Raw genomic sequence first — 27,554 nt, 5'->3', positions numbered from 1 at the left:
GAGAGAGAGAGAGAGAGAGAGAGAGAGAGAGAGAGAGAGAGAGAGAGAGAGAGAGAGAGAGAGAAGTCATAACAAACCAACAAATGTCACACACCACACAAACAACACCACTGGAAGCATACAGCACGTCAAATGCAAACACCAACAATAACATTACACAAGAACCTTGCAGAAAATAGGACAAAGCTTCTAACACCCACGCGTTACACACCCACACAGTAGTCAAGACAGAAATCTCAAATAGTCATACCACTTACCAGTGGCCACCATCAGACGCACGAGCAGTGTCTCCGGCCTCATCGCACCCAGAGACCCCCACACGTACGGGGGACCCCTTAGGCACTCAGCCGAGAACCAATCTGCCCCCGCGCCCTCCGGCGCCATTCTCCTCTGCGGGACTCATATAATTGGAGCTTCCTCATGACCGTCCTGAAGAATCTTTCCACAGTCTTCCACTGTGCTTCACCTTGTAATAGGATTCGTAGGGTATCTTCAGGGCTAAACATGCGCTCACGTGTCAGGTTGCCGAGCATCTCTCTACGCTCTATGGCGAATCGTGGGCACAAAAAGAATGCATGTTGGGGGGTCTGTTCTACGTCACACTCCGGGCAATTTTCAGATTGATCGAGCCCGAATCTATACAAATAAGACCTGAATCCCCCATGACCCGTCAGGAGTTGTGTTAACTGAAAACTCAGCGTGCCGTGGGTCCTCCGGCACCATCCCCTGATGTCCCTAATAAGGCGGTGGGTCCACCTATCCTTCGTAGCCCGGTTCCACCGCTCCTGCCATGTTTGTGCGATCTCTTCTTCTAGTTCTTAAACAGAACGCTTCCTAGTTCTGTTACGCCGCCCTGGCATGCTGGTAGAAGGTGTTTTTTTTTTACTTCGCGTGTTTATGGAACACGTTCCGTGTTCGTTCTCTGTTCTAGTTTAGTCGGTGGAATATGAAAATGGTTTAGTTGTTTTTTCAGTAGTGATCAGAAGATGTGCGGAAAGCAAGGGCTCTTTGATTGCCAAATCTGTCCAAAAACACGCTGAAAGGGCGAAAGAGAAGGTAATTAGTAAAAACTAATTATGTATTTGTTTCTGTGTATATAGAAATTTAAATTAAGCACCATCGGACTATAGCGTCTTTAAGCGGACATTTCATTAAGTAATTATCTAATAATACTAAAAAATATTATCTGTACTGACGTTTTATTATTTATTCGGTTGAACCGAATACAGTTTTTAAGCACAGTGTGATTAAAAATCGTCTACCATATTTTTGAATGTGATAAAATGTGGAATTATATTACTCTCCTGCTTCCAGCTATTCTAAATTGATTCATTTTTTCCGATACATTTATTTTAGAAAACTTTAACCATGGCCTTGAAACGGTCCAAAAAAAAATTCTCTGTTTAGCACACCTCACTAATTTTAGCTATGAGCCACCATTGGATCCTACCGTGGCAGATTATGTTATCCAGTTGTTTTATTGTTATATATATATTTTTTTTTTGTTGATTAGAAGCTTATAAAATGTGGTGTTATAGAAGAATGTTAAAAATCATGCGGGTGGATAAAGTAACTAATGAAGAGGTGTTGTGGCAAATCGATGAAGAAAGAAATATTTGGAAAAATATAGTTAAAAGAAGAGACAGACTTATAGGCCACATATTTAGGCATCCTGGAATAGTCGCTTTAATATTAGAGGGTCAGGTAGAAGGAAAAAATTGGGCGGGCAGACAACATTTGGAATATGTAAAACGACTAACACCAGATAGGGAATCTTGGAGAGCTGCATCAAACCAGTAAAATGACTGAAGACAAAAAAAAAATATATATATATATATATTTATTTTTTTTAACCACAAATCTCAGGAGTGGTCAGCCTGAGATTGTACAAGATTACAGTTCATTTTCATTCATACATATCGTCCTCATTCATCCTCTGAAGTTATACCTTACGGTGGTTCCGGAGGCTATACAGAAAAAGATTCTATTGTTAACCTTAACGATCAAATGCTGTCCAGAAATGAAGAGATTTCTTTAAAACACTTTTATTTAATGTGTTTATAAATAAATGAAATAGTAATGAATATTTTTAGATTATAATTATGCTGATAAATATTTATTCTTTTATTTCGGTATTGAAGCTAGTTGAACCTAATATTTTTATTGGTATAATGCATTTATAGTTGGTGAAATACTAAATCTTTTTGTAATTACTATTTGATGATCATAATGGTGCCAGTGATGACACGTTAATAGATTAATGTTGATTATATACTAAACATGAGAGTAATTGCCTTACCTCATCCTGTAAAACTTCGTATAACAAGGACTAATATAAACAGCGAAAACAGTGTTTTGACCCGACAAGGACATAGGTTTATGCTGTTTGTGCAGGATTCCGTATAATTCTCTTTTGTCTACGCAAAAATTTATTATTCGTGAGTAAATGTATTCTATTTAAATCTTATCTTCACCTTTGCTTTTTTTTTATGACTTTTTACATCCGTTATGATTATTTTATTAGTTATAGTTGAGATCTTGGTAGTTTACTAGATGTAAAAAAAAATTACAATAATAATATTAAAATATCATTTATATCAAGTTTATTTGATAATTTAAGAATAAACTATGTAAAAATTTATTTTCATACCTGTTTTAACTTATTTGAGCTATTTGAAAAATAGTGCGTTAAAAAATAAAATACTACTTTATAAATTTTATTTCCCTCTCTTAGAATAATGAAATCTTTGATAAGGGAGGCTGGCTTGTCCTTTAGAGATTCATAATAGCCGTACCATCACTATTACTTGAACAAGCTAATTATAGATTGGTCAGACTAAAGGAAGGAACTTTGTATAGTTGTTAAAAAGGCAACAGGTCGTAAAAAATCACAGTCAGTTTAATTTCAAAGGTTGATGTACGATAGTTGTGCTAAGAGTCGTACTTTACCTGACTTTCGATAAAAAAGTAAAACTTGATTGATTAATGTTGATTACATATCTATTAAAGGGTGAAAATTAATTGAAAATAATACTGTAGGTTTTTAGAATCAGGTAAATAAATAAGACCCACCGGGTTGGTCTAGTGGTGAACGCGTCTTCCGAAGTCAGCTGATTTGAAAGTCGGGAGTTCCAGCGTTCAAGTCCTAGTAAAGTCAGTTATTTTTACACGGATTTGAATACTAGATCGTGGATCAATTAACCACACATCTCAGGAACGGTCGAACTGAGATTGTACAAAACTACACTTCATTTACACTCATACATATCGTCCTCATTCATCCTCTGAAGTAATACCTGAACAGTAATTCCCGGAGGCTAAACGGGAAAAAGAAAGGAAAATAGATAAATTTTACGCGTTTGGCTATAAGAGAACAATAAAAATAGTTTATTGTAAAAAGTTTAAATTTTAAATTCAAGAATTATTCACGATTGCGGCAAAATATAGGTGTCCCATAGGTTTCCACACATAGGAAAAATATAATCTTTTTTCTCAATAGGAACTATTAAAACCATCAAATAATATAAGAATCTTCGAGTCAGCGTGAAATGTAAAATAAAATCAGTAAATTAAATCAGTTAAAAGATAAATAGGTAGGATACGTAAAGAAATTATTGAGATATTAAATAGAGTCGGAATTTTAAAAATAATTGTAATATATTTAACGTATTTTTAAGATACGGAAACAAAGAACTAATTTGATCGATTTTAGTCCGGAAGATGAGACGCCCATTGTCGGCTCCAGTTAAACACCAGTCACCCCTTCGATATCTAATCTACTGGAATTGAATTTACAAGTAGTACTACATATAGCAGTGGCCATAATTATTTTGTATGTCTTCTTTGTAGTATTTTTTCGGCTTGGAAAATAAGTTACTCGGTCTTATAATACATCCTTTAGTTGTAAAAATCAATTGTTGTAAAGCAAAAATCAGGAAGGGGCCACTAGAAGCTTCAACGGGATTTCCAATCGGTATCTGTAAACATAAATTACTAACATTTACGTCCAGCGCTCCTTTCTAATTTTATACTCCCCTCTCCGTAAACGTGAAAAATTTGCAAGTAATGTGAAATATTTGTTGCAAATAATAATGTTTACACTTCAAAACTTGATGTATGTAATCGTGCCAAATTTTAATCGTTTTTTATTATTGAATATTTATCTGTCTTCGTACGCATTCTCCCACGGACATATGGGAGAACGTCACTTCCTTCAATTTTTCCAATTGTTAAAAATAAATAGCTTATCTTCTTTAATATATAAAATATGGTGAAAATATTATGATAATGGGATACTGGGATGCAAATAGAAGAGAGTTGGGCTTGTTTAAAACAAGCCCATTGTGGGTTTGTTTAAAGAAAGGAAATAAAAACTAGGCTTTCAAAATTTTGTGCGTAGTGGAAAATAGTAATTGCGATTTATCTTTTTTTATTTTTGAAAATCTTAGAATAAGAAAAGTACACATAAATGAAAAAATCATTACTGAAAAATAGAAGTTTTCGATTTGAAATGTTTACAGAAGATTCAGTATTAGTTTTTGGGGTATGATAATATATATTCAAGAAAATTAATGAAAATCGAATATAATTTGGTTATGAAATGTAGACTTAAGTTAAATAAAGTTTTTTAATAAAGTAAACTTTAAGTTTTAATAAAAAAATTTTTGAGCAAAGAGTATTATGAAAGATTAGAAAAAAATGATTTCCAGTGATTGACCGACGTTTATTGACGAGTACGAATAGTTCTTTTGAAACACATTTCCCATTTTTTTTTTCGTCTTCGAGAAAATAAATTTTGTAAAATTTGGTTCAAAAGTTACTATAATTTCGTTTACATAACTTTTTACATTTTTTTTCCGTAGTTTTCCTATTTCTAATTTTTCAATTTCTCAGTAAGACTATAACATAAAGATAAAAAAGAAACGTAATTATGGTACAAAAACAAAATCAATAATAATAATAAAACGTATTACAAATAAATAATAATAACTTCCGGTAAGAATCTTCTAACCGTAATAATCATTTAATTATTACTATTTATTATTATTATTATTATAATAGGGTTATTTTTTTACACATTTGCCTTCAGACAAATATTTTATTATTCATAGATTGGTTACATGTCAGGTCGTGTCGATGATGAAAATTACACTGTATAGTTTTTGGGTTGTAAGAAAGGCAATACCACTCCTTAATGATCTTTTGCATATGCTTGATTAAAAGATAAAAAATTACAAGAATCATATTACTGTTTCAGAGTCAATCGTTGTCTTAGCCAATAATTAATTCAATTTCTTTTATTATTTTCCGATACCCTTTGAAATATCGTAATCTATTAAGATTATTCTTTAGTACGTTCTGTCATATAACGATATAATGTTGAAATGCAAACGCATAAAAAAACGCATTTGCGCATTAATAATTCATTATTTTTCGAAGACCGTTTCATTTCTTGTCATAAAAATATCAAAAGTATTACGTTGTTCAAGGGAACAATTTTATTTTTATAGTCCACGTGCATATGTTGTACATATTACAACATTAAGTACTGTTAAACGTTACAGCTACTTTTGTTTTACATTTAAAGAAAGCTTAGATTACGAGTATATTTACAGTTACAAGTAAATGTGCATGTGCGTGATAATGCATGGTGTATGTAGTTGCATTATACAGACATGCATGTAAATTTATTACTTGTCATCTGGGTATAAATGAGAAGGTTACACTCGTTTTACTCGTTTTACTCGTTCGTACACGCATTAAAACTATACGTCTTTTTTACTAGCCTATATTTTACTGTGTTAAATAATATTTAACTCGTAAACTAGGGATGTAGTTCGAGCGATCAGCGTCTGTTTGATTGTTCCAAAAAGAAAGGTAGTTAAAAAGAAAGGTAGATATAACAATTAAATGCGATTTTAAATTTAATTAATTTTATATGTATTAGATTAGGTGTTGTCTTAATAAACAATATTGTTCTTATAAACCATATAATACAAAAATTATTTTAAAAAAAACGTTATTTCTCATGAAAAATTAATTTACTTATTAATCTGATATTAAGAGTAATACGATTTTCTGTCTGTTTTTCGCCTTTTTTGCTTCCATAAAAACCTATTTTTAGAAGTTTTTATTTTCTGTATTTACACATTAATTTTCTCAGAATTAAATTCTGTACAAGTTTTGTTACTAAGTCTTTCGCATTAGTCATTTAAAAACGTTATTGTACTAAAATCGTAAATAAAATTTATCTTTCGACACCGAATTTTGTTTTACCTTGTATATCTTAAACACTACTGGAGTTACAGTTCTGGGACATGTTTTATCCTATTTCCCAGATCAAATTACATAAGAAACTACCAACTTTACTCCTTAATTTGGGTCCCAAAAATTACAGTAGGATTCTTTTTATTAGTAAAGCTGAAATGGGGTGAAATTCTTCGTAGTCGTAACTCGAAAACCAAGCGTTTCCAGACCTATGTTTATATGAACTTTTTTAATTTTTTTCACCAGTAGAACATGTCCTGAAAGTTTCTCCGTTTCTTCTTAGAACACCTGTATAACGATTTTAAAACAAAGTTATATTTGTAGTTTGTTCTTACAAAAATAGAAAAATCAATTTAATGTAATGGTGGGTAGTAGATTTAATCATTCATTCATATATACTTCGAATATTTTGTGCACCTCTATCGAAAGGGGGTCTATAATAAACTAGATCCCTAGTTCGTAATGTGAATATACATGAAGCTTTTTACGTTTTTGGAGCACCACGTTAAGGTGGCATAACAGCATGCCATCCAGTTGTTGTACCGTCTTAACGTGTTGTTAATTATAATCTAGCAACAGAATTTTACGCTAAAGACTACCAACATCGAAGAACCTGTACGGTTAGTTTATTCCGATGGACCCGAACGATGAACGTTCCTTATGAAAACAAAACGCTAACTCTCTGTGCCACCACATTACATTATATTAAAACTATTATAAAAGAAAATCATTAAATATATCCCGTTAAATAATTATTATAGAAAACATTGTACAGTACTGAAATAAACTGCGTACTAAAATTTTTATAGTTGTCTATCTCGAGAAGACTGGAATAATCGAATCAAATTTACACAAATAAATTTAGTTCTTCAGATAGTGAGATCGGTCAAGTAATGCGTCGTTGCAGTGGTAAGTTATTAACGAATGCAGTTCGTGCTATAATTATCAGTCTGAGGTTGTTTCATTCATATTAATTACTACTGATTGATTAATAATAATTGTTGTTTTATTCTGATTAAAAAACAAAAGTTTTCTGTATGTGCATATAAAATAGGTTTTATTCTTATTTTATGCAGAATGTGAAAGACGCTTCTAGTACGTACACGTATACGTGGGTGTTTAAAACAAAGAGTGTGTTGTTACATACGTGAACTGTTAAACAATTACAGAAAAAAAGGCAGTATCGGAATTTATTATGATCTTCATCTATGAACATTAAATTTGTATGGAAAAGAGTGAATATTCTTTTCGATATATTATATGATAATATATACTTGCTTTGAACTGTTTTTTTTTTTTTTTTTGTTTATTCAATGATAATTCAATCTGTCATACTATAATGTTGGGTTACAAATTCCTGTGAAGCAGACAACTATTCTGTTGAAAGTGTCATTGTCATACTTTGTGCCCTTTCCGTGTGAAGCTAAGTGCAAAGGATTGTTCTTTATTAATAAAAAGGATAAGATTTTTGTGCAAAATATTGTTTTATACTCCTTTTTTTTGTTTAAAATTATTTTTACTTAGAAAATATTGTCTGTACCCATTGTAATTATAACTACTAACTTTTATATTAACTTCCTCTAGACCTTTTTACTCAACAAACTTTTACTCTACATCATTAAACATTTAATGATGTTTAATTTCTTGTAAAATTAATATTCTATCTTTTTTTAGGTTGCTAGATTTTGCTTTTACAGATAATTCAGCTAAGAAATCATCTTTATAAAAATCTGGATTTTGTATGCACTAATTGAATTCAACCATACACACATAAATATTTGAATTATTTATTCAATTAAAATAAAATAATATTTTTACAATTTTTAATTTTAACATGCCCGCGACAGCGTACATACACGTTACGGAGAAGTTTAAAATTACTTTTTTCTTCAAAAAATTAAACAAATACTTGGATTTTTAAAGAAAATATAAAGATATTGTCAAAACGTTGAAAACTTTTTTAACGTTTCGACACATATGGTAGTTTATATATTGAATAACATTTGTTTAAAAATTGATTTTTTTAATTTTCATTCTTAAATGAAACCAGTAAATTTGCTCTTATTTTTTATTGAATTTCTTTGAATATTGTGTCTAGCAATTATATATAAAATTCGGGATCCTTTTATGAGTTGGCACACTTAATCAGTTAAAAGTATTTCTTTGACTAAAATTTTCTTTTTTTCATTTCTCTTGCTTCTGATGCTTAGCCGTTTTCATTTATTCGAGAAACCAGTGGGTTTAGAAGAGATCTTTTTTATCATTTTAATAAATTTCTTTCGCGTTATTTTTTATCTTTGCCATCCTTAATATGTTTTTAAATTATTTCCTCCTTGTCTTAATTTTGACAGATCTGGAAGGCTATATAAATAACGGGAACCCGATTACTAGATCGTCTTCGTAATTGTAGAGCCGTAGAACCATATTTTTCTTAACTATGTTATATCTGGTTAAAATTAAAATTATGCCTGGTTAATATAGCTATCGAAAGACATTCTACAATACTTAATTATTTATAGTAATGAGAAGAATTTTCTTTAAGTTTAAGTGATAACGCAGAAAAATATATCACATATACTGTCATTTTATAGACTTGTATGCTTGTTGTTGTTGTTGTCATTTGATATGCTGATACTTTTTCTTTTTTCCCAGAGATGGTGAAGGTGCAGGAGGAGGACCACGGTTCGGGTTCTGGTGGGCGGAGAGGTGGCCAGCATGGTCCCGGTAAGGTACCCCCGGCCGGTACCAGTAACGTGGCTACTCAACACTTCCACTACCACTGGTCCTATCCTACTGCGGCAGCGGCCTCACCTTCCCCGGCTACATTCCATTTTGGTCCAGGTTTTGAACCCCAAACTAGTCCTCAGCAACATGTCGTGTACTTCCATGTTAATCCTGGTGTTACAGTCAGCTTCCAGATGGGTGATAATGTCCAAGTCATCAAAGGTAATTTTTATTTATTTATTTCTCTACGGTACATTTGTTAATATATCCTTCCTATTTTAGAAATTTATAATTTTGTTTGAAATTATTTCATAAAAATATCTTGTAATATTATTGTAGAGAATCTTTTTTTTTAAATTAATGTAGGCATTTTTTCACTTACGTTATTTATTTCAACGAGATTTCAAAAGTTATAGTTTTGTTATACAGTATTTTTTTCAGCACTAACGGAAATAAGGTTTTTAAGAAGAAAAGAAATAAGAGGCACTTGTAGTACACTTCCTTTCTCACAGCACTGAATACCCAAAAAAATCCTTTTTAAAATTTTTATCAAAAGACAAGATGATGTCTATCAGCCAAATAATACACTTATTTTTAGGAGTCTGTTTACTGATTTATGATAAATCCAAAAATATCATTCTGTTATTCTCTTTTTAACGTAAAACTACCTTTTTAACGACCATTACCTTTTTTACGTAACGGACGGATGAGCCGATTTAGCACATATATCCGTCTGATATTAGTCTACCAATATTTTTAATAAAAGCTTTAGCAGGAACAGTACGCTGACGTAGCATTTGTATTCCTCGAATAACCGCCATTCTTTATATCACCCAGCCAAATCATTAAAATCAATCGACCCCCGAAGGAGGACATTTCGTTTTTTCCCCTTGGGCGCACAACGAAGTGCCGTTATCAGTGCCTGGACAAGATATTTATATAGTACCGGGGAGATATTATACCCTATGATATGCTTGCGTTCCCCTCCCTGATTGGGTTAATGAATACGTGAATAATAATTAAGTTAGACATCCATCACGAACTTAATCTGTTTCCTATCTTACGGATGTTTTATGATCCAACATTTGTATGAATATAGTAATAAATGTTTCTGATCGGTCGGTCACATGAGTTAATCATGGAAGTATCACGTCATCTAGTAGCTTCTAGCAACCAAACTGTTCTACATAGTCGAGAAACTATTTTTGTTGGGAATACGGTTATAATTTCAAAGTTTGAATTATTTTTACTGTTTAAACATCAACAGTATTAAACTTTTCTTAATAATTTTATTTTATTTTTTGTTAAAATTAAAAAAAAAACGCACATTTAAATGCCAAAAAGGAACAGAAAAAAAGAAATTATATTAATAAATAAGTAAGTAATATAAAGACTTTTTATAAATTATTAAACTAAAGAGATAATAACCCTATGATAACTGCTGACCTCACTCGGATCCACTCCTGATTTTAAGAGCACCGTCACGAAAGCCATCTTCCAACAAATCGGAAAGCAACCTCAGATAAGGCACCCCGAGAACTCTCGGGGTGCAGATGATAGAATATATATCCGGGTCAAGCTTGTCAATCCTCAGTGCCGTTCCAAAACCACCTCATCTGAGTACCTCATGGTACTCAGTACCATTCCAAAAACCGCTCGGTCTATATTTACGGAATCCACAGCCCGTAGCCAGGAACTTGTGTCTCACCCGCCCTGACCCCGATTTCTGCTCCACCCTCCGGAGCATCTGGAAACAGAGTATTCAGGAACGCCTGGTAAGTCGCCACAGATGTTAACCTGCGGTCCCGACCTGCATCGAACAGTACGTGCAATGGCTTTGGCCGGTAACATGACTTAGCGAGCTGCCAGGGGCTGCGTTGCAACTAGCACATAGAGTTTTGCCAAAATTTTAGTTTGGCTTCCTTGATAGCATGAACGTACTCATTACGGGCGCGCCGGTAGATCCGCAGACCTTCAACGCGCACGTCGTCAACGATAATCCCCGTTAGAAGGCGACGCTGGTGTCTTCTACGGGCGGTTCAACTCTTGCGCGCAGCACGCTAAGGATTCAGGAGTTTGCGCCCGCGTCTAACAGACGGCTCCCAGGAAACGGAGGTTGTGACGGCTCCACGCAAGCGCAGATCAGCGGATTGGCTACTACCCAAGAGTCCGTCCATTGGCCTAGGCCGCCGTAGGACCCTATCGCAGCCAGTCTTGATGGCCCGGCCGAGTTGTTCAGCCAACAATTCCGCCTCCTCCCTGTGCTCCATACGCCATTCCCACCCCTGTAAGGCAACCGCACACTTGCCGAAGCCTGTCCTTAACCAGGCCTCTTAGGCTATAGCGACCAGAATCTGGAGCTCTTAGCCCGCCTCCGTAAGCGATCTCATAGGTTATAAGCCTATGATTACTCACATTGGCCTCGAGTCAGACAGTCCAACTACTTGTACTGCTAAGTAGATCGCCCGGTTGATGGTTAACCGAAAATAGCCTTCGCGTCTTGGATTTTCACGTTTACGGGGATGTAATAATTTAATTTATTATGTATGTTAATTAATCGTTACAACATTGTAATACGAACTGCCTTTTTTACTGCAAATGTACAACCACTGAAATAAAACGATTGAGATAAAAGAAAAACTCGTCTATTAGTAATTACCGCTGTTAGAAAATTAAACTATTATCCAAAAAAATTAAAATGAAATTATAAATCGTACGGTAAGAGTCTCGGAGATATCATTGCTTCCGCTCAAAAAACAAGCATTTCTGTAATATAAATAAAACTGTTTTTAACAAAATGATACTAATATCAAAAAAAGTAAGGCACTACATTTCTATTATCAAAATCTGTTATTAATTAAGGATTTAAAAAAAATACGTGTTAAATATTGTAATAGATAATAAGCAATGTTTAAGCGTTCCATATAATAAACAAAAACTAGAAAATTTTATTACAAAACTCTTACCGGCCCGATTTCATTTATTAAACAACGAATAATCATAAGAATTGTATTATTTCTGTAAACGTGATATGTATTACATGTAAGTACCGACGACGATGAGGACGACGTGTGGACGATTATTTGGGGGTAACCTATTTTACGATTTCAGTTACAATTCTACAGATGACGGAAATTCAGCCCACTGGGTTGGTCTAATGGTGAACGCGTCTTCCTAAATCAACTGATTTGGAAGTCGAGAGTTCCAGCGTTCAAGTCCTAGTAAAGACAGTTACTTTTATTTTATACGGATTTGAATACTAGATTGTGGATACCGGTGTTCTTTGGTGGTTGGGTTTCAATTAACCACACATCTCAGAAATGGTCGAACTGAGACTGTACAAGACTACACTTCATTTACAGTCATACATATCATTCTCATTCATCCTCTGAAGTAATACATGAACGGTAATTCCCGGTGGCTACATTGGAAAAAGAAAGAAAGATGACGGAAACTCGAGCACCGTTGATTAAGGTAAATTTCTACTATAACTTCTATGTTTCTAATTAATTATTTACAGTGCAGATTGATTTATTTACTGGTGATTTTGTTAATAAATGCCAAATAGTAACAATATTTTTTTTACTTTTTATAAATTTCCACACCTGGATGCGCGTGGTTCATGGGTGTATACTGTAATAACGAAGTTTTACCAATACGTATTTGAATACTTGAATGTTATCCGAGTTAATTATTAATAAACATTTCCTTGAAACATTTTGTAATGTAATATTTAAGTATATTATCGTTTATTTACATAAAGCTTAAAATACCAACTAACTAAAGCCGATTCGTTATGTTATTATGTTATTGATAAGATAGTTATTAAGTATCAACAAAACTTAAATATTTTTCTGAATGAATTTTCATTTTTATCATATTTCATTTATATTTACTAAACGTTAGTTACATAAACTAAATAGCTTAGTATTCAATTAATTAAAATGAATAGTTCTAGAATAAATTTTACGTTTACTGGCGTTCGAATATTTGATATCATCTTAGTTCTGAAAGAGAAAATTGAATAACATTTTGCTCTTCCTCATTTTCCGTTGTAAATTTGGCATGACATGTGAATTTTTTATGGGACTGGTTGTGCTCTTTCGGGAGTAAATTGTATTCATGTTTAGGTCACGCAAAAAACCATACGATTTCGACATATTACCAATAAACTTATTTACATGCTGGATATCCGGATAAGACTTCCTACCTATTATTCAAAAAGAACCCTTATTTAAATTTTTTTATATTTTTGTATAAGAATTGTTTCAAATCTAATTTTTTTTCTTTATTATTATTTTTTTTTAGTATATCTAAGAAGTAAACAATAAAAAACCAATCCCGCGATATGGCGAAGAAACATTTGTGTGAAGTTTCAAAAAATTTCAATTGGAATTTGTTAAAAATTTTATTTACTTTAATTTTAAGAGTTGAAATATTTCTCTAAAATTCTATCCTATTAATGCCACCAGATTTTTTTCGTATAAATATTTCAAGCGAACAGATTTCTAACATAAATAGGATTTGAGTCGTGTAAATTGTTATTTGAGTAAAATAAGTTCAGTTTGCAAGTTTCTTTATTGCTAGTTTGGCTGTCCAATCGTAGTCTCATAGAAACAAAAATATACAAACCGAGATAATATATAATTATGGACCCAAATTGATTTAATTTGTGGTTTATTTCATTTTTTTATTAAATACAAAAAAAAAGCATGAAAGCACCATTTATTCTCAACAATTAATTCGTTTACAAAATATTTATTACCTAAGGAACGGATTTCCTAATTTTGAAAGTTGCAAAAACGAAAAGGAATTTCATATCTTCTTTAATAGGTACTTCTTTAATAGGCTATCTGTAAAAGAATGTTAATTTGTGGGCGGGCCGATGTATGGTAGATTAACACGTTATCCTAGCAAATCATCAACGACTGTAAGTTTGGAAAAAAAAATAAACAGAGGCCTTTGAAATGTAATGTTACAGGCTGATGTTCATGTTTAATAGATTGATAAAATACGAAGTGAGAAGGTCTTAAGATGGATGAGATAGAAGAGAAATTTGTGCCAGAATCTTGTAAAGAGATGAACTAGGTTTGCAGGTTGTTAATACATATTAATACACCCAGATTTAGTTAATTTATTAATTAAATGGAAGTGTAGAGGGTAAAAACTCTAAAGGAAGGCAACGATTGAAATTTATAAAACGGATTGTTGTGGAATAGGATGTAGTAAATAATTTCAGGTTAAAAGATTTACGCAGAACAGAAAGAATGGCATCAAACCAGTCGAATGATTGATGACTCGAAAAACATTACATTTTTTCTTTCTTTTTATCATTTATATGTATTTTATTGTAATTTATTTTGTTCTGTCTAATCTATCACTTCAATAGAATTTGATTTATTGAAAACTACCACTTGTTGAAATAACTAACTTTGTTCGGTTAAAATATATTCAACTATTTTTTTTTTTTTTTTTTTTTATGGCTAACTAGACCACATTTTAGATTCCTATTCCAGCGTTTTATCTACAGTTCTTACATTCTAATTCTCTGTCTTTCACAATATTCTTCTGCGATATTTCTTTTCTTTTTTTCTTTCTTTCAATTTTTTGAAATTAAAATTTTTTTAAAACATTTTTTTCTAAATAAATCTCTTTCTAAAATATCATCAATGGAAATATTTAATTTTTCCATTTCGTTTTCTGTTTTCAGGATCAAGATTGGTTTAACTTTTTTGCTGTTGTAAAAATCAAGAACCTTTTTAATTAATCTATTATTATTATTATTAATTCGGAAAATATTTTCATAAAAACATATCTTCGCTTTTTAATACTTTGTAAAAATGTTTCTTGTTATAAATTTCGCAGTAAGATTTTAATAATCGAATCCCATCTTTGATTTTTGGGCCTAGAATTCTTCTTTCTTTTTTCACAGTATTTTCTAATTGTCCGATGTAAAGTTTAACTTTCAGATGCATACAAACTTTCCGGTTTTATCACTGTACTGGTAATTTATTAATTACTAGCACAGCTTATTGAAATAATTATCTTTTGTTTTCTGTTTTCTTGTGAATTTATATTGACATATATTGAGATGTATGTACATGTTATGTATAATTTTATTTTACACAGTGCAGTAGTACCCGCATTCTTTCCAGTACTTTGTTTTAGCCAGACCATAAGTTACGTATAATTTAAAAATACACATTGCTATGTATATTCGATGTTATCAGATTTATTAACCACACAGTTTAATATTCTGTTATGCATTCATGATTCATTCTTACAGAGTAATTTATAGTATTTTTTTCATACAAATTGAACTTTTTTTTTCTGTAATCGGACCTCTTAAGGATCACGATGCATAATCGTGACTTCTTTCTTTTCCAAAACATTTGGAAATCCCGCCTAAAGATTTAACTTTTGAATATGTTTTGTTAATTTTTCTTTTGTAATATTACTTCCTGGCATCATAGCTCTAGAGCTATGTTGCAAGAAGGAAAGTATGGTATTCAGTCAAAAAATGGGGTATCGGTTTTTTAATTTCTCGAAGTTTCATGACCCATGAACTCAAAAAACAAAAATTGGAGCGTAATGTTCGTACGTACGTATTTATGCGTGTTGGCGTGTTTGAAGGTTAATAACGTTTGACTGGATAAATCGATTTTGATAAGGTTTTGTACAGAAACTTGTGTGTATGGAACAATTTGTAGGTAAAACTTTGGGGGTCAATATTTCCAGGGGGTTGGGGCGGAACTAATAGTATTTCATTATTGATGTGATACAGTCATTACATGTCAAAAAAAAAGTTTTGATACCTACTATTTCAGACTTTGATAAAAAGTTTTTATCCTTTCACATAGATATGTAGCCAAACCAAGGTTTTTCTCTTTAACTCGCCTGGTTTTCATTTTATTGCTGTTTAATATTCTCAACATTTTGCCAGCATAACCTCACTTTATATTAAACTCAATACATGCGTGCATGTACTATCTTACTGTGTTTTTTTTAATATGCCTCAAAATACCCCTTCCCAAAAAAATGAAATTTTATTTATTTCATGTTTTAGGTTTTTAAAATGTCTTCCTTTAAAATAACCTTTCATTCGTGTAATGTGGACTGACTTATGGCTGTTTTATATAATGTATATAAAGTACTTTTTAAAAATTAATAATATCACGTAAATATACTTCATATACGAAGTTATTTTACTATATTTTAGTACATTTTATTGTAATTTAGTGATATTACACTCCATAAATTCCGATTTTAAGGAATATATGAAATTTTAAAACAGTTAAATAAATATTAATAAGTCGACGTATATAAAATATTAAGTAGTAGGATAATTATACTGTTTACACTTAAATTAATAATATAGTAATCAACACGTAGCTAAGCTGTACTTATGTACTTATAAGTAGATTTAAAAGGAGTTAATGTTTAAAACTTTCATTTTAAATTAAATATAATTGTATTGTTTGGTTCATCGGGAACGAATATTAATACGAGAAAAAACAATAATAAAGAAAATAAAGCGTAAAAAAACATTATTTGGAATCGTGTAAACATTAATAAAATAACATCTGAAAATGCGTTCATATTTTGTATCTTGATAATATTTGTATAATTTTTAGATTAATCCATCGTCCTGATACATCAACCCTCTTTGTTTTTATTTATTTAACCATAAATAAACAAGTCATATTATCTACCAGTTGGATAGATGAAAAATCGGGAATATTATAATTATTGATGTGATACAGTCATCCCATGTCAAAAAAAGTAGGTTAAATACTACCTACCTACTATTTCAGACTTTGATAAAACGTTTTTTATCCATTTATGTAGATATGTAACCGAAGCAAGGTATTTCTCTTTTAATTCCCCTGGTTTTCATTTTTTTGGTGTTTAAAGTTTAGATAAAAATTACGATTTTCCTTTTAACAAACGTTACATACAATTTTCTCCTTTAAAAAAAATTTCTTAATCTTAGTGAAAATTTACAGTATTAAAAATTAAGATTCATGGATATGTCCCTCTATTTTTTTTTTAATAAATTTTGCAGTTTGTATAGCAGAAAAGAATTTTTTTCTTTATGAAAGGTAGGGATAAATTTAATTAATCAATTAATTTAATCTTTTTTTCCAAAAAGATCTTTAAGGTATGTTCTGTCAAGAATTAAATTTAGTCTTTTAATTCCTCTTAAAAATGTTGATATCTTGTAAAAGATTTTGTTTGGCAATGTTATAATTTCTCTTGTTCTGTAAATATAAAATACCATGTAGTTACGGTCACGGTAAAAAAATGATCTGACAGAGACAAAGCACTTAGATAGTTGCTAGTGCGTATTAAAACCAAGACGAAATGTACGTTCTAACATTGTATCACCAGTGTTATTCAAAAGAAAAGCCTTTGATACTTCTGAAACTAAAATATTAAAAACGTGGTAAAAACTAATTCACGAAGTATTCACAGCGATTTTCAACCGATTGGGTTAAGATAAATTTTGATCTACATTTGATGATTTAGCCAGCAAAATAATCCATTTTCGCTTACAGCAAACTCTCATTCTTCATTTCTTTGAACTCACTAAGATAATTTACCAGCCAATCTTGTATTAAGCCGAAACAGGCAGAAATGCCTTAATCCACGAAGGGAAGCAGATGTTTCATTAGTTTCAATCAATTTTAATAAATTTTTTTCTTTAAAATGCCGTCCGTGGCTTAGGCCTACCATTAGATTTCTGATTTATATACTTTTCATTTTTTACTAACGTAATATGACAATACTGATGGAGAAAATCGTTTCGTTATTTTCTTTATTATATTATGCATTGAAACAAGATCTAGATTTAGATCCTAAATCTAAAAACCTGGAAAATTGCCATTGATTCCTAAAACAAAGTTTCTATTCATCAACAAAAACTTTCAGTTAAAATTTCCGTGATTATTTTATGCTATAAGCCATGGTAAATCAAAGTACGAATTCGTAAACCATTTGAGAGCAGGTTTTAAAAATACATTTTTCAATTCTTGTAAAACAGTTTTCTGTTAAGTAAATTTTTATTTAATTCCTAAATAGTCTGTAATATAAAGCCTCTAAATAGTCTGTAAATATTTATAAATCTGTAAATATAATTTCTGTAAATATAATTTTCTGTAAATATAATCTGTCTATATAATTTCTATATAGTCTATAAATTCTATATAGTTTGAAACAGACTATTTCTAAATAGTCTGTTTGAAAATCTTTTTTAAAATTAAAAAAAACATTTCTTGATACAAAAAGATTCCATATTTTTAGGTGACAGATTATTTAGGAACCTAGAAGGACCATTCTGATGACAAACCCACCTTAACTTAGAAATTGAGAAAAACGCTATGCGTGTAAAAGAAGATATTGTGTAATTGTAAATATATATTATTACTTGTAGTGTCTGAAACGGGGGAGAAAAAAGAACATGCGGTTTTTTATTGCCTATTTCTTCTCTCTAATGCCCTAACACTGTGTTATCCTTGGACAAGGCGAGAAGACTGTTATTCTACACCGGTTCCACATTTGTTTGCTGTTGTTGAAACTTCATTTTAAATGAACGTATCGCTTCTTAACAGATCGCACAGTATTAATCCAAAACAACAATGGCTCTCAGTAAAACTTACGCGTTGACATAGTTTTAGTTTATGTGGATTTGTTTACATGTTTACAATTATCTAAATGCGGAAATTTTTACATAAATAAATGCTAACATTTAATTAATTTTAATGCTTAATTTTTCTTAATGCTGTCATTTTCTGTATGTATATCCTGGATTTTTTCTTAACGTGTAGTCCTGTATTATGAAAAAAGGATAAATAGATTCATAAAACTACTTTGGAATAAACTATAATATTAAGTACATTATTTTCTTTTTATTCTTTTATTACAGTATTATTTTTTTCGCACAAAAAAGCATATTTATAAGCATAATAATATATATATAATTACATAATATCTTCTCCAATAGTATAGAATTTTTTCTCAATTTGTAAGTTAAAGTGGATTTGTCATCAGCATGACACCTTCTAACCTCCTAGTTCCTCCTTCTAACCTTCTAACCTCGATAGTTCCTGAAGAATCTGTCATCTTGAGGATAGCCATTTCGTTGGGACATAATGACATACCCAATTCAGGTCTTTAATTTTTTTTTTATAAGAAACATGATTTGTCTAAATAATAAAAAATATATAAACTATAATAATAGACAAAAAAATCAAAATCTGTCAATTTGGTGAACTCTAGGAGTTTTAACTTGACTTCATATTATTTTATATTTATCGAAGAAACGGAACAAGTATAGCTCTAAGGAAAACATTTTTTATTACAATTTTATATAAAAGGATAATAATTTTTTTTTAGGAAGTGAAAGAGCTATTTACATATAACATTTATATTGAACATATCATTATTATTAGGAAAAAGATTACTCGATTACTTCTTTTCCTCACATAGATAATAATTTGGGGTCAATGAGGCCTTGTTTTTTTATACAAGCTGCAAAATTAATATAAAAAAATAAATGTATATTGTCAGTCCTTCCAGCTATTAGTTTTTTATGAAATCTTCATACTTTGATGTTAAAACCCAAAAAACGTATTTTTTTAAGGAAGGCGTAAATTGCATTTAACACCTGTGGAAAGAATACCTAATTTTTAACAAAATTTTAAATATATGTGTTCAATGTATGATATGTATATATGAGAATGTACTCTACAAACAACAGCTATATTAGCTGTTGTTTGCAGAGTACAGTAAAATCTCACAAATCTTGCAAAGTACTGAGATTTTACTGCAGCGTGTGCGATTGTGTTAATGAAGTAATGTACTGGGGCGACTCAATTTTTTAGTCCTCTCCAGTGTTTACATAATATTTTATCGTCTATCTTTTTTTGTTGTAAACAGTATAACTTTAAATGTAACTGCCATGAAATTAATTCGTAAATAACTCGAATGATTCGGCGTCAGATGAAAACTTAACATAAAACATATATAATATGTACGCGTAACTTACTAAACAATTTTTTTCCTGTTTAGCCTCCGGGAATCACCGTCAGGAATTACTGACATCATTCTCATACATACATATCCTTAATGAGGATGATAAGTGAAGTGTAGTCTTGTACAGTCTCAAGTGGACCATTTCTGAGATGTGTGGTTAATTGAAACCCGACCACCAAAGAACACAGGTATCCGCAATCTAGTATTCAAATCCGTATAAAAGTAACTGCCTTTACTAGGCCTTGAACGCTGGCACTCTCACTTTGTGATTTGGTTATATTCCGAATTTTATTAAAATTTGAGATTTTGTGGGTATTATAGCCTGATTGAAATGATGTGGAATGACCCAGATACAAGTTTGGATGCCTCTTAATTGATTTACAGGTGTTTATCTTTAGGTTCCATTACATAGGTTATGGTTGAAGGCAACCTACATGAGACAACATTCACTTCCTGAAGTCATCCTATAACCTTTGTCAAGAACAAGTTCTACACGTATTTTTTTCGCTGCTAGCCTACTTCAATTTTGTGTTGTGCTATATATTATTTGAGTTAGTTTTAACATTTTATATTCATTAATCTAGAATTATTACACGGACATTGTAAAATTGGTTACTCTCTATTTAATTACGAAAAATTTTCTTTGAATTCATTCACTAACCATTTATTGGTGAAAATTTTTATTAATAAAATATTCTAGAATTTAGAAAACATACAGTTTTTAAATATTTTTCTCCATTTTCTGTTCATTTAATATAAAATTCAGAGCAAAAGTTTCGTAAAAGACTCTTTCTTAAATTTATAATTATTTTCTTAAAAATCACTAACAAAGTGAGAAAATTAATTAACGGCTTTTATAAAAGATTTTTTTATCAAAGCAAATATTCTTACTGAGTATTGGCTGACTGATTTAAAGAAGATGAAAAACTGCTAAAAAGAAAAATTAAATTTCATTTTGATAAATATAGTCAAATTTTACAGTTAAAAAAATGGAGATTGTAACACCTCCTTTACAATGAATAAAAAAATAATTTTCTATAAAGTGCTACACCTCTGTTCTGTTACGGTAACATAATATTGTTTAATTACACTAAGGTTGTATATTCTGCCAAGTGGAGCATCCTATTTACTAATAGCTATTAGTGCCCTTATTTCTGTAGATATAGACTGTACAACATCATGCGATCTCATTCGTTATATTTGTTATTTTTAATGTGTCTTATCTAATTTCTGAAAATAAAAATTACTTTACAGTACTATTGAAATCTGGTTTAAAATTCTAGTTCTAAATGAAGCCTACACTATAAGGTTGCATTTACGGATATGCAGTGTTTATAGTTCTTAGAAGTAAGTAGTATTTCATATATATGGTTAGCGAATGTTATTAATGTATCTGGTTATACATATAAATTCCATGTTAAACAGTCCTTGACCATTACACAAATAATAGTGCTTGCATGTACGAGTTCCCATTTCCTTTGCAACATTGAATATCCTCTTTACTGTGCATTTTTTTTTTTACATTATGCACTTTTATTGCGTTTAGGCAAGCTTTATTTTTAAATAATTTGATCGTATAAAATTTGTTGTTATTAGAGATCTTTGTTCGAAAGCTTGTAATCTTCCTTGACTTTGTTAACTTACGAAACATCTTAAGAGTAGTTTAGTGTTCTTGAGTACATAATGAGCAGCTTTTGCTTTTGGTGTAATTAATTAATAAATTAAAGTAATTAGTAGAGGAGATTTATAATTTAAAGTAGAATTATCATTTTTTCAATATATTTCCTTTTCAGTATATACCGTGATGTACAGTTTGAACGAAGTTCGACGCGTCATTAATTTTGATACGTAGAAATATCTTTTCCAAGATGACAATTACGATTATTCAATGTTTCACGCGTAGAAACATTTGGTAATAAACATGTAATGATCCTTGTTAATAAATAACAAGCATTTATTTGGTAAAGCACTGAAACTAGTAAGAAAATTGTGGAAGATTTGCAATCTTTTAAATTCGGTATATGTGTCACAACTTTTTTTCCTGTTTAGCCTCCGGGAATCACCGTCAGATATTACTTTAGAGGATGAGTGTATGAGTGTAAATGAAGTGTAGTCTTGTACAGTCTCAGGTCGACCATTTCTGAGACGTATGGTTAATTGAGACCCAACCACCAAAGAACACCGGTATTCACGATCTAGTATTCAATTCCATATAAAAGTAACTGTCTTTATTAGCATTTGAACGTTGGAACTCTCGACTTTGAAATCAGCTGATTTGCGAAGATGCGTTCACCACTAGACTAATCCTGTGGGTTATATCTGTCAGAACCACTGAAATATAGAAATACTAGAATGGGCACTGCCTATTTCCAACGTGAGCGGAAAACGAACGTGAGACAGATAGATTTAGAGGTATAGTTTTCTTTGTCGCACAGTGCAGCGCATGCGCATTGTACCTAACGTACCGTCCCTTCAGAAAGTGAATCCATAAAACTTAATTGTAGTTAATATTAAGTGATAAAATCTCATAATTCTATTTAATTAATAGAAAAATGTTAATGCTTATGAATATTAAATAAATGTTGAGTTAATCATTGTATCATATAAATGTTTTTATAAAAACTTTCCACAATAACTTGAATTATGAAATATAACTTGTGATTTGTGATGAGATAGATCGTCACAAACTTTTTGAACGGACTGTAGACAAAGGGAGGTATACCTCTAAATCAGCTATCTTTGTTGGCACGGATTTCTAACGCTAGTGCCCATTCCAGTATTTCTATATTTCTGTGCTCAGAACTTAATTTTATTGAAGCAGTTTTAAAGGTACATTTTATATTTCCAATAAAAGTTTAATTCTCCTGACAAATTTGGGATTAGTATTCCATTAGTACACATTAAGATAGGGCCAGTTGATGAACTCGTGCTAAACAGGGTGTAGTCCTAAGCGTAATTTTTTTTTGGTTGAGATATCGCCACATAAGCTTGAAGCTTGTGCGTGTGATGTGGGATCGAACCCTGGAGCTCCGGATGAAAGGCCGAAACGCTACCACTCCGCCACGGAGATCGGCAATGGCGATCAATTTCATTAAGATATTTATGGGTTAAGTAAATCTATATTAATTTATGTGGCAGTCCGTGGAAGATCGACAGACGTTAATTAAAGTTTGTAGTAGACAAGGTTTATTAAACATTTTGCAGCCGGAAAGTAAGTTAGAAAAGTATTTTTAATTTTCAAGCGGTCTTAAAATATTTTTTGTGTAAAAGAAACTCTTCTGTTGTAATGTGAACATTGAATGTTTAGTGAATTTCCGTTAGTAAGTTAATGTAGATGTATCTTCTCAAACGCAACTAACAACCCGCAAAAGTTACAGCAAACATTGCGTTTGCTTGTTTTACTTAGTCATCTGGAATTTCTATTGGCACAGAGTCAATAGCTTATGTTTACGTGCATTGTAATGTCAGTTCTTGTTTAGGTATAATAGAAACAGTTCATAACAATTTTAACTCTGTATCAACCGTGAAACTTTTTTTTCTTTTTTGGTTTATGTAAATCTTATTTGTATACCTTTAGGTAGAAATACGACCACTCTCTTTGCGATGATGCATGTTTGTTTAATGTTATTTTATCAAATAACTTTTCCCCATACTTAAAGATATTTATAGTTGTTTTTTTTTTCTAATGGAGAAACAGTCATTTGAAACCGTTTAGAGAAACATTTTACTTTGCTCAATTTATGTCCATTTTTGTGTTCATTTATTACATTTAATAAGTAAAATAACAGAGTATTTAGGAAAAAAAGATTTGCAGGTATAAGTAAATAAAAATTTATGTTTTTTAAATTTAAACACGTTGTTTTCTTGTAAAAGTCGATAAAAAATAATTAAATTTTATTGTAGAAAAGGGGTTTTCATTAATATTACATAAATATAATTATTGCAATTTTCAGTAATCAGTTTTTCTTTTTTCTTTCAATTTTCTTTCGTAATATTCTTCAAAATTATCTTAAAAATGGACGTGCTTTGAAAAACTTCTTTGGGTTATTTTGAATCTTCAAAAACAAAACAATTTTTTTTCTTGCCCTTAGCTTCACAAACTTTCTCACAAAACTTAATATGTGCACCACCTGTTGGCATTTTCTGTAAACTACTTCATTTTCATGAAACATAGGTTTTATATGAAAATAATTTTGTAACTCTGATTATCAGTGGCTTCTACTAGCGCAAGATAAAATGTTTAATCTCATTCTTTGTTCTACTCATGGTATAACTCTCCATATTATTGTGAGTGACATAAATATTACTAATAGAATTACTGTTCAATAGAAACCAAAATAACAACGAACAAATTTTTTCATCTAAATTACTGTTTAAAACCATTAGGTCCTGTTGCAGGAAAAAAGATTGTAGAAAAGTTTTAATTTCACTTGAGAGTATCTTTTACCCTTAAGTAGAGATTCGTGTAAATTTTTGTTTAGCCCGATCGGATAATTCCGCAAACCTCACAATTCTAGGAAATTGGGAATCTAGGGGATAGGCGAAGGGTTTTGTTACGAATGTTTTGAACTTCCAACCACAGTCCACAGATGTTACAACAGTCCTCACAGATGTTACAACAGTCCTAAATCCAAAATTTCCACATCCTACAGCTAAACGTTTTTGATTAATGTGCACGGAATTATTAAACGACTGTCGATTAACCGGTTTTTCTAATAATCATTTATCCAAAATTTTTGCTTCAATTGGGATCTTTGATATTCGAAGAAAAATATTTTTTGTATAGCATATATTTAAGCTGATTTATGCAGGATTGTTGATCAGCAGTGCGTATTTCTCCTTTTAAAGATCATACCTGGGTACAAGTACCTGATCTCCGGAAGAATTGTGATTAGATGGATGCTCACTGCCTGGGAGAAACTTTTAGGTAGGACCGTTGCTTTCGTTTCATGATTCGTCTGCGAGTAGATTGTCCGTTTATCTCCATCCCTTTCGCTTATCTTTTCCCCCTTGTTGGTTTTATTTTTAGTGGATTTTTGCTTGACAACCGTCGGATCGATGTCAATGTTATTAGAGAATGAGCGTTTGCCTCCTTTGTTTATTTTGTAGTTTGTTAGGAGCGGCTCTGGTTGTTGTACAGGTGTTTCAAAATTAATATCGGGGTTTTAAAGCCATGTAATATTTCTCATGTTTCACGAATATTGATTGATTACATATGAAATGAAAGAGCAACTCAAACAGTTCTGCTGTGCGCTCATAAACTGTTTCCCGTACCTGTACCTTCCGATTGAAAGCGCTAGTAGCAGAGATGGCGACCACCCAACAGAAAACGGTTCTTTGTTTTGCAGTTTGCAAAGGGTGAATCTGTAATTACCACTCGACCTGCGTTCCGTTTGAAGTTCCTGTTGATCCCCCGAGTGACAATAACATTAGCTGATGGTATAAACATTTGAAATCATTGGCTGTACTCGTAAAGGAAAGAGTAGGAAGAGGAACAGGACGACCAAGGGTGTCCGAAGACAATGTTGAACGTGCAAGAGAGTTTTTGTGCGTAGTCCTAGGAAATCCGTTAGGAACGCTAGTCGTGAATTAGCAATTCCATTGGTGTCTGGAGGATTTTAAGGAAACGCTTACTGCGTCCATATCGTTTCAGCTGTTACAAGCGCTAAAGCCTACATATTACTGTTCGCGTAATATGAAATGATCATATTACGATCATTTCATTAGCTTTCGATTAATAATTAATGATCATTTCATTACTTCGCTAATGAAATGATGCATCGTGACGATGAAGACTTTCACTATCGTATCGTATTCAGTGACGAATCAACATTTCATGTTAATGGAAAAGTAAACATTCATAATGTGCGTATATGGGGATCAGAAAATCCTCAAAAAATATTGCAGTTTGAACGAGACTCCTCAAAACTGAATATTTTTTGTCCCGTATCCCGACGGCATGTTTACGGGGCGTTCTTTTTTTGGAAGCAAGTGTGTCTGGAATGAACTTGATATGATATAGCTATGGTTCTTTCCCCAACTGCAATACGAACCACAGAACTTTATTTGGCAACAAGATGGTGCTCCTCCTCACTGGCGTAACGCTGTACGCGATCTGTTGAATGAAATTCTCCCCGACCGCTGGATCGGTCGCCTGGGACCAGATGATAGGACTTGTTTGCCGTGGCCTCCACGTTCGCCCGATATGACCCCGTGCAATTTTTTTTTTCTTTGGGGGTTTATAAAGGATCAAGTGTACGTGCCACCGTTACCAGTTGACCTATCCGACTTGAGGAAAAGGATTGAAGCAGCTGTCGCTTAAACTATTCATGATTTGCTGATTAAAGTATAGGATGAAGTCTCCTATGTATGCCGTGTTGCAAATGGTGCTCACATTGAACACTTATAGAAAAACTATTTGAGTTCCTCTTTCTTTTCATGTATCAGTGTAAGTAAAACTAATAAATATTACATTACTTTAAAACCCCGAAATTCATTTTGAAATGCACGTAGACGCTGTTTTAAGTTACCGATCGACTTAATAGTGATGCGTCACCGAGTAGATGCCGATTGCTAGGTGCTAAATATGCACTTTAAGATTAAAAAAGTAATAATTAACTACAATAAATTAAAGAGGAAAAGAAGAAAATTAAGTTTTTAGTAAGCACATCTGTAACTTGTTATTAGGTTTTATATTTCAGAATAATAAACCGAACAAAACCTAGTTTTGTTAGGGAAATTTATCTAGTGTTTTTTTATGTATACTTTAATATTTTTTCTTTTTTATTACGTCACGCTTTGTTTTTTAAGTTGTTCGCTTTGTCATCGCCAAGCGGTACTTTATCGCAGAGCAGTATGGTAACTAAACTGTCCGAGAACATTATTTACCTTACTAATTTTCCAATAGCCTCTCCGATTTTATAGAAAATCGAAAAACTTTTTAATTATTGTCAAAATTAACAGAAAGGAAAACGAATGATGGATCCTTTTCTTTATTTGCTGAAAAATGATTGTAATTACTATTAGTTAAAAATATTGTTCCATTTTCATTTTAACTTTTATTTATAATTTTTTTTAAATATTAAAAATATATTTGTGATTATTTTAATACAAAGTGCAATGTACTGTTGAGAACTAATTGTTAATAAAATTAATTTCCTTTGTCTTAAATTACCTGTTTTCATGTTTTTATTATCTAATTATTCTTATGTATGTTTAAAAACAAAACCATTACAGATAAAAATTCCCATTTACATTAATTATTTTTGCGATTATTTTGGTTAATAATACCTGTCACATATTTCAATTATTATCACACACTTGTAATATAATTTTATTTTCGTCATTATATTGTTGCTTACGTTGATTTTTTTAATTAAAAACATCTGAACTTAAAAAAAAATAATAATATATAAAAATAATAAATTGCCGTTCTCCGTGTCAAGAGTGGTAGCATCTCAGCCTGATCCAAGTTTTCGGGTTCCAATCCTGGTTAGGCATGGCACTTTTTATATGCTGCAATATTCCAT

At 31.4% G+C, this 27,554-nt stretch overlaps 1 protein-coding gene across 3 annotated transcripts in view; it reads left to right on the top strand.

The window, feature by feature from the left end:
* The window catches only part of mtgo (miles to go), a 570,373-nt gene that overhangs the window by 110,968 nt on the left and 431,851 nt on the right, over positions 1–27,554 (top strand). For all 3 annotated transcript variants that reach the window (XM_075356873.1, XM_075356872.1, XM_075356874.1), the window contains one exon: positions 8,920–9,213. In XM_075356873.1, coding sequence (XP_075212988.1) covers positions 8,922–9,213 — 292 coding nt within the window. In that variant the 5' untranslated portion in view covers positions 8,920–8,921. The remainder of the gene's footprint in view (positions 1–8,919; positions 9,214–27,554) is intronic.

This window comes from Lycorma delicatula, chromosome 2 (assembly GCF_047948215.1).
Source record: "Lycorma delicatula isolate Av1 chromosome 2, ASM4794821v1, whole genome shotgun sequence".
NCBI lineage: Eukaryota > Metazoa > Arthropoda > Insecta > Hemiptera > Fulgoridae > Lycorma > Lycorma delicatula.
This window is presented reverse-complemented; position numbering and strand designations above follow the sequence as displayed.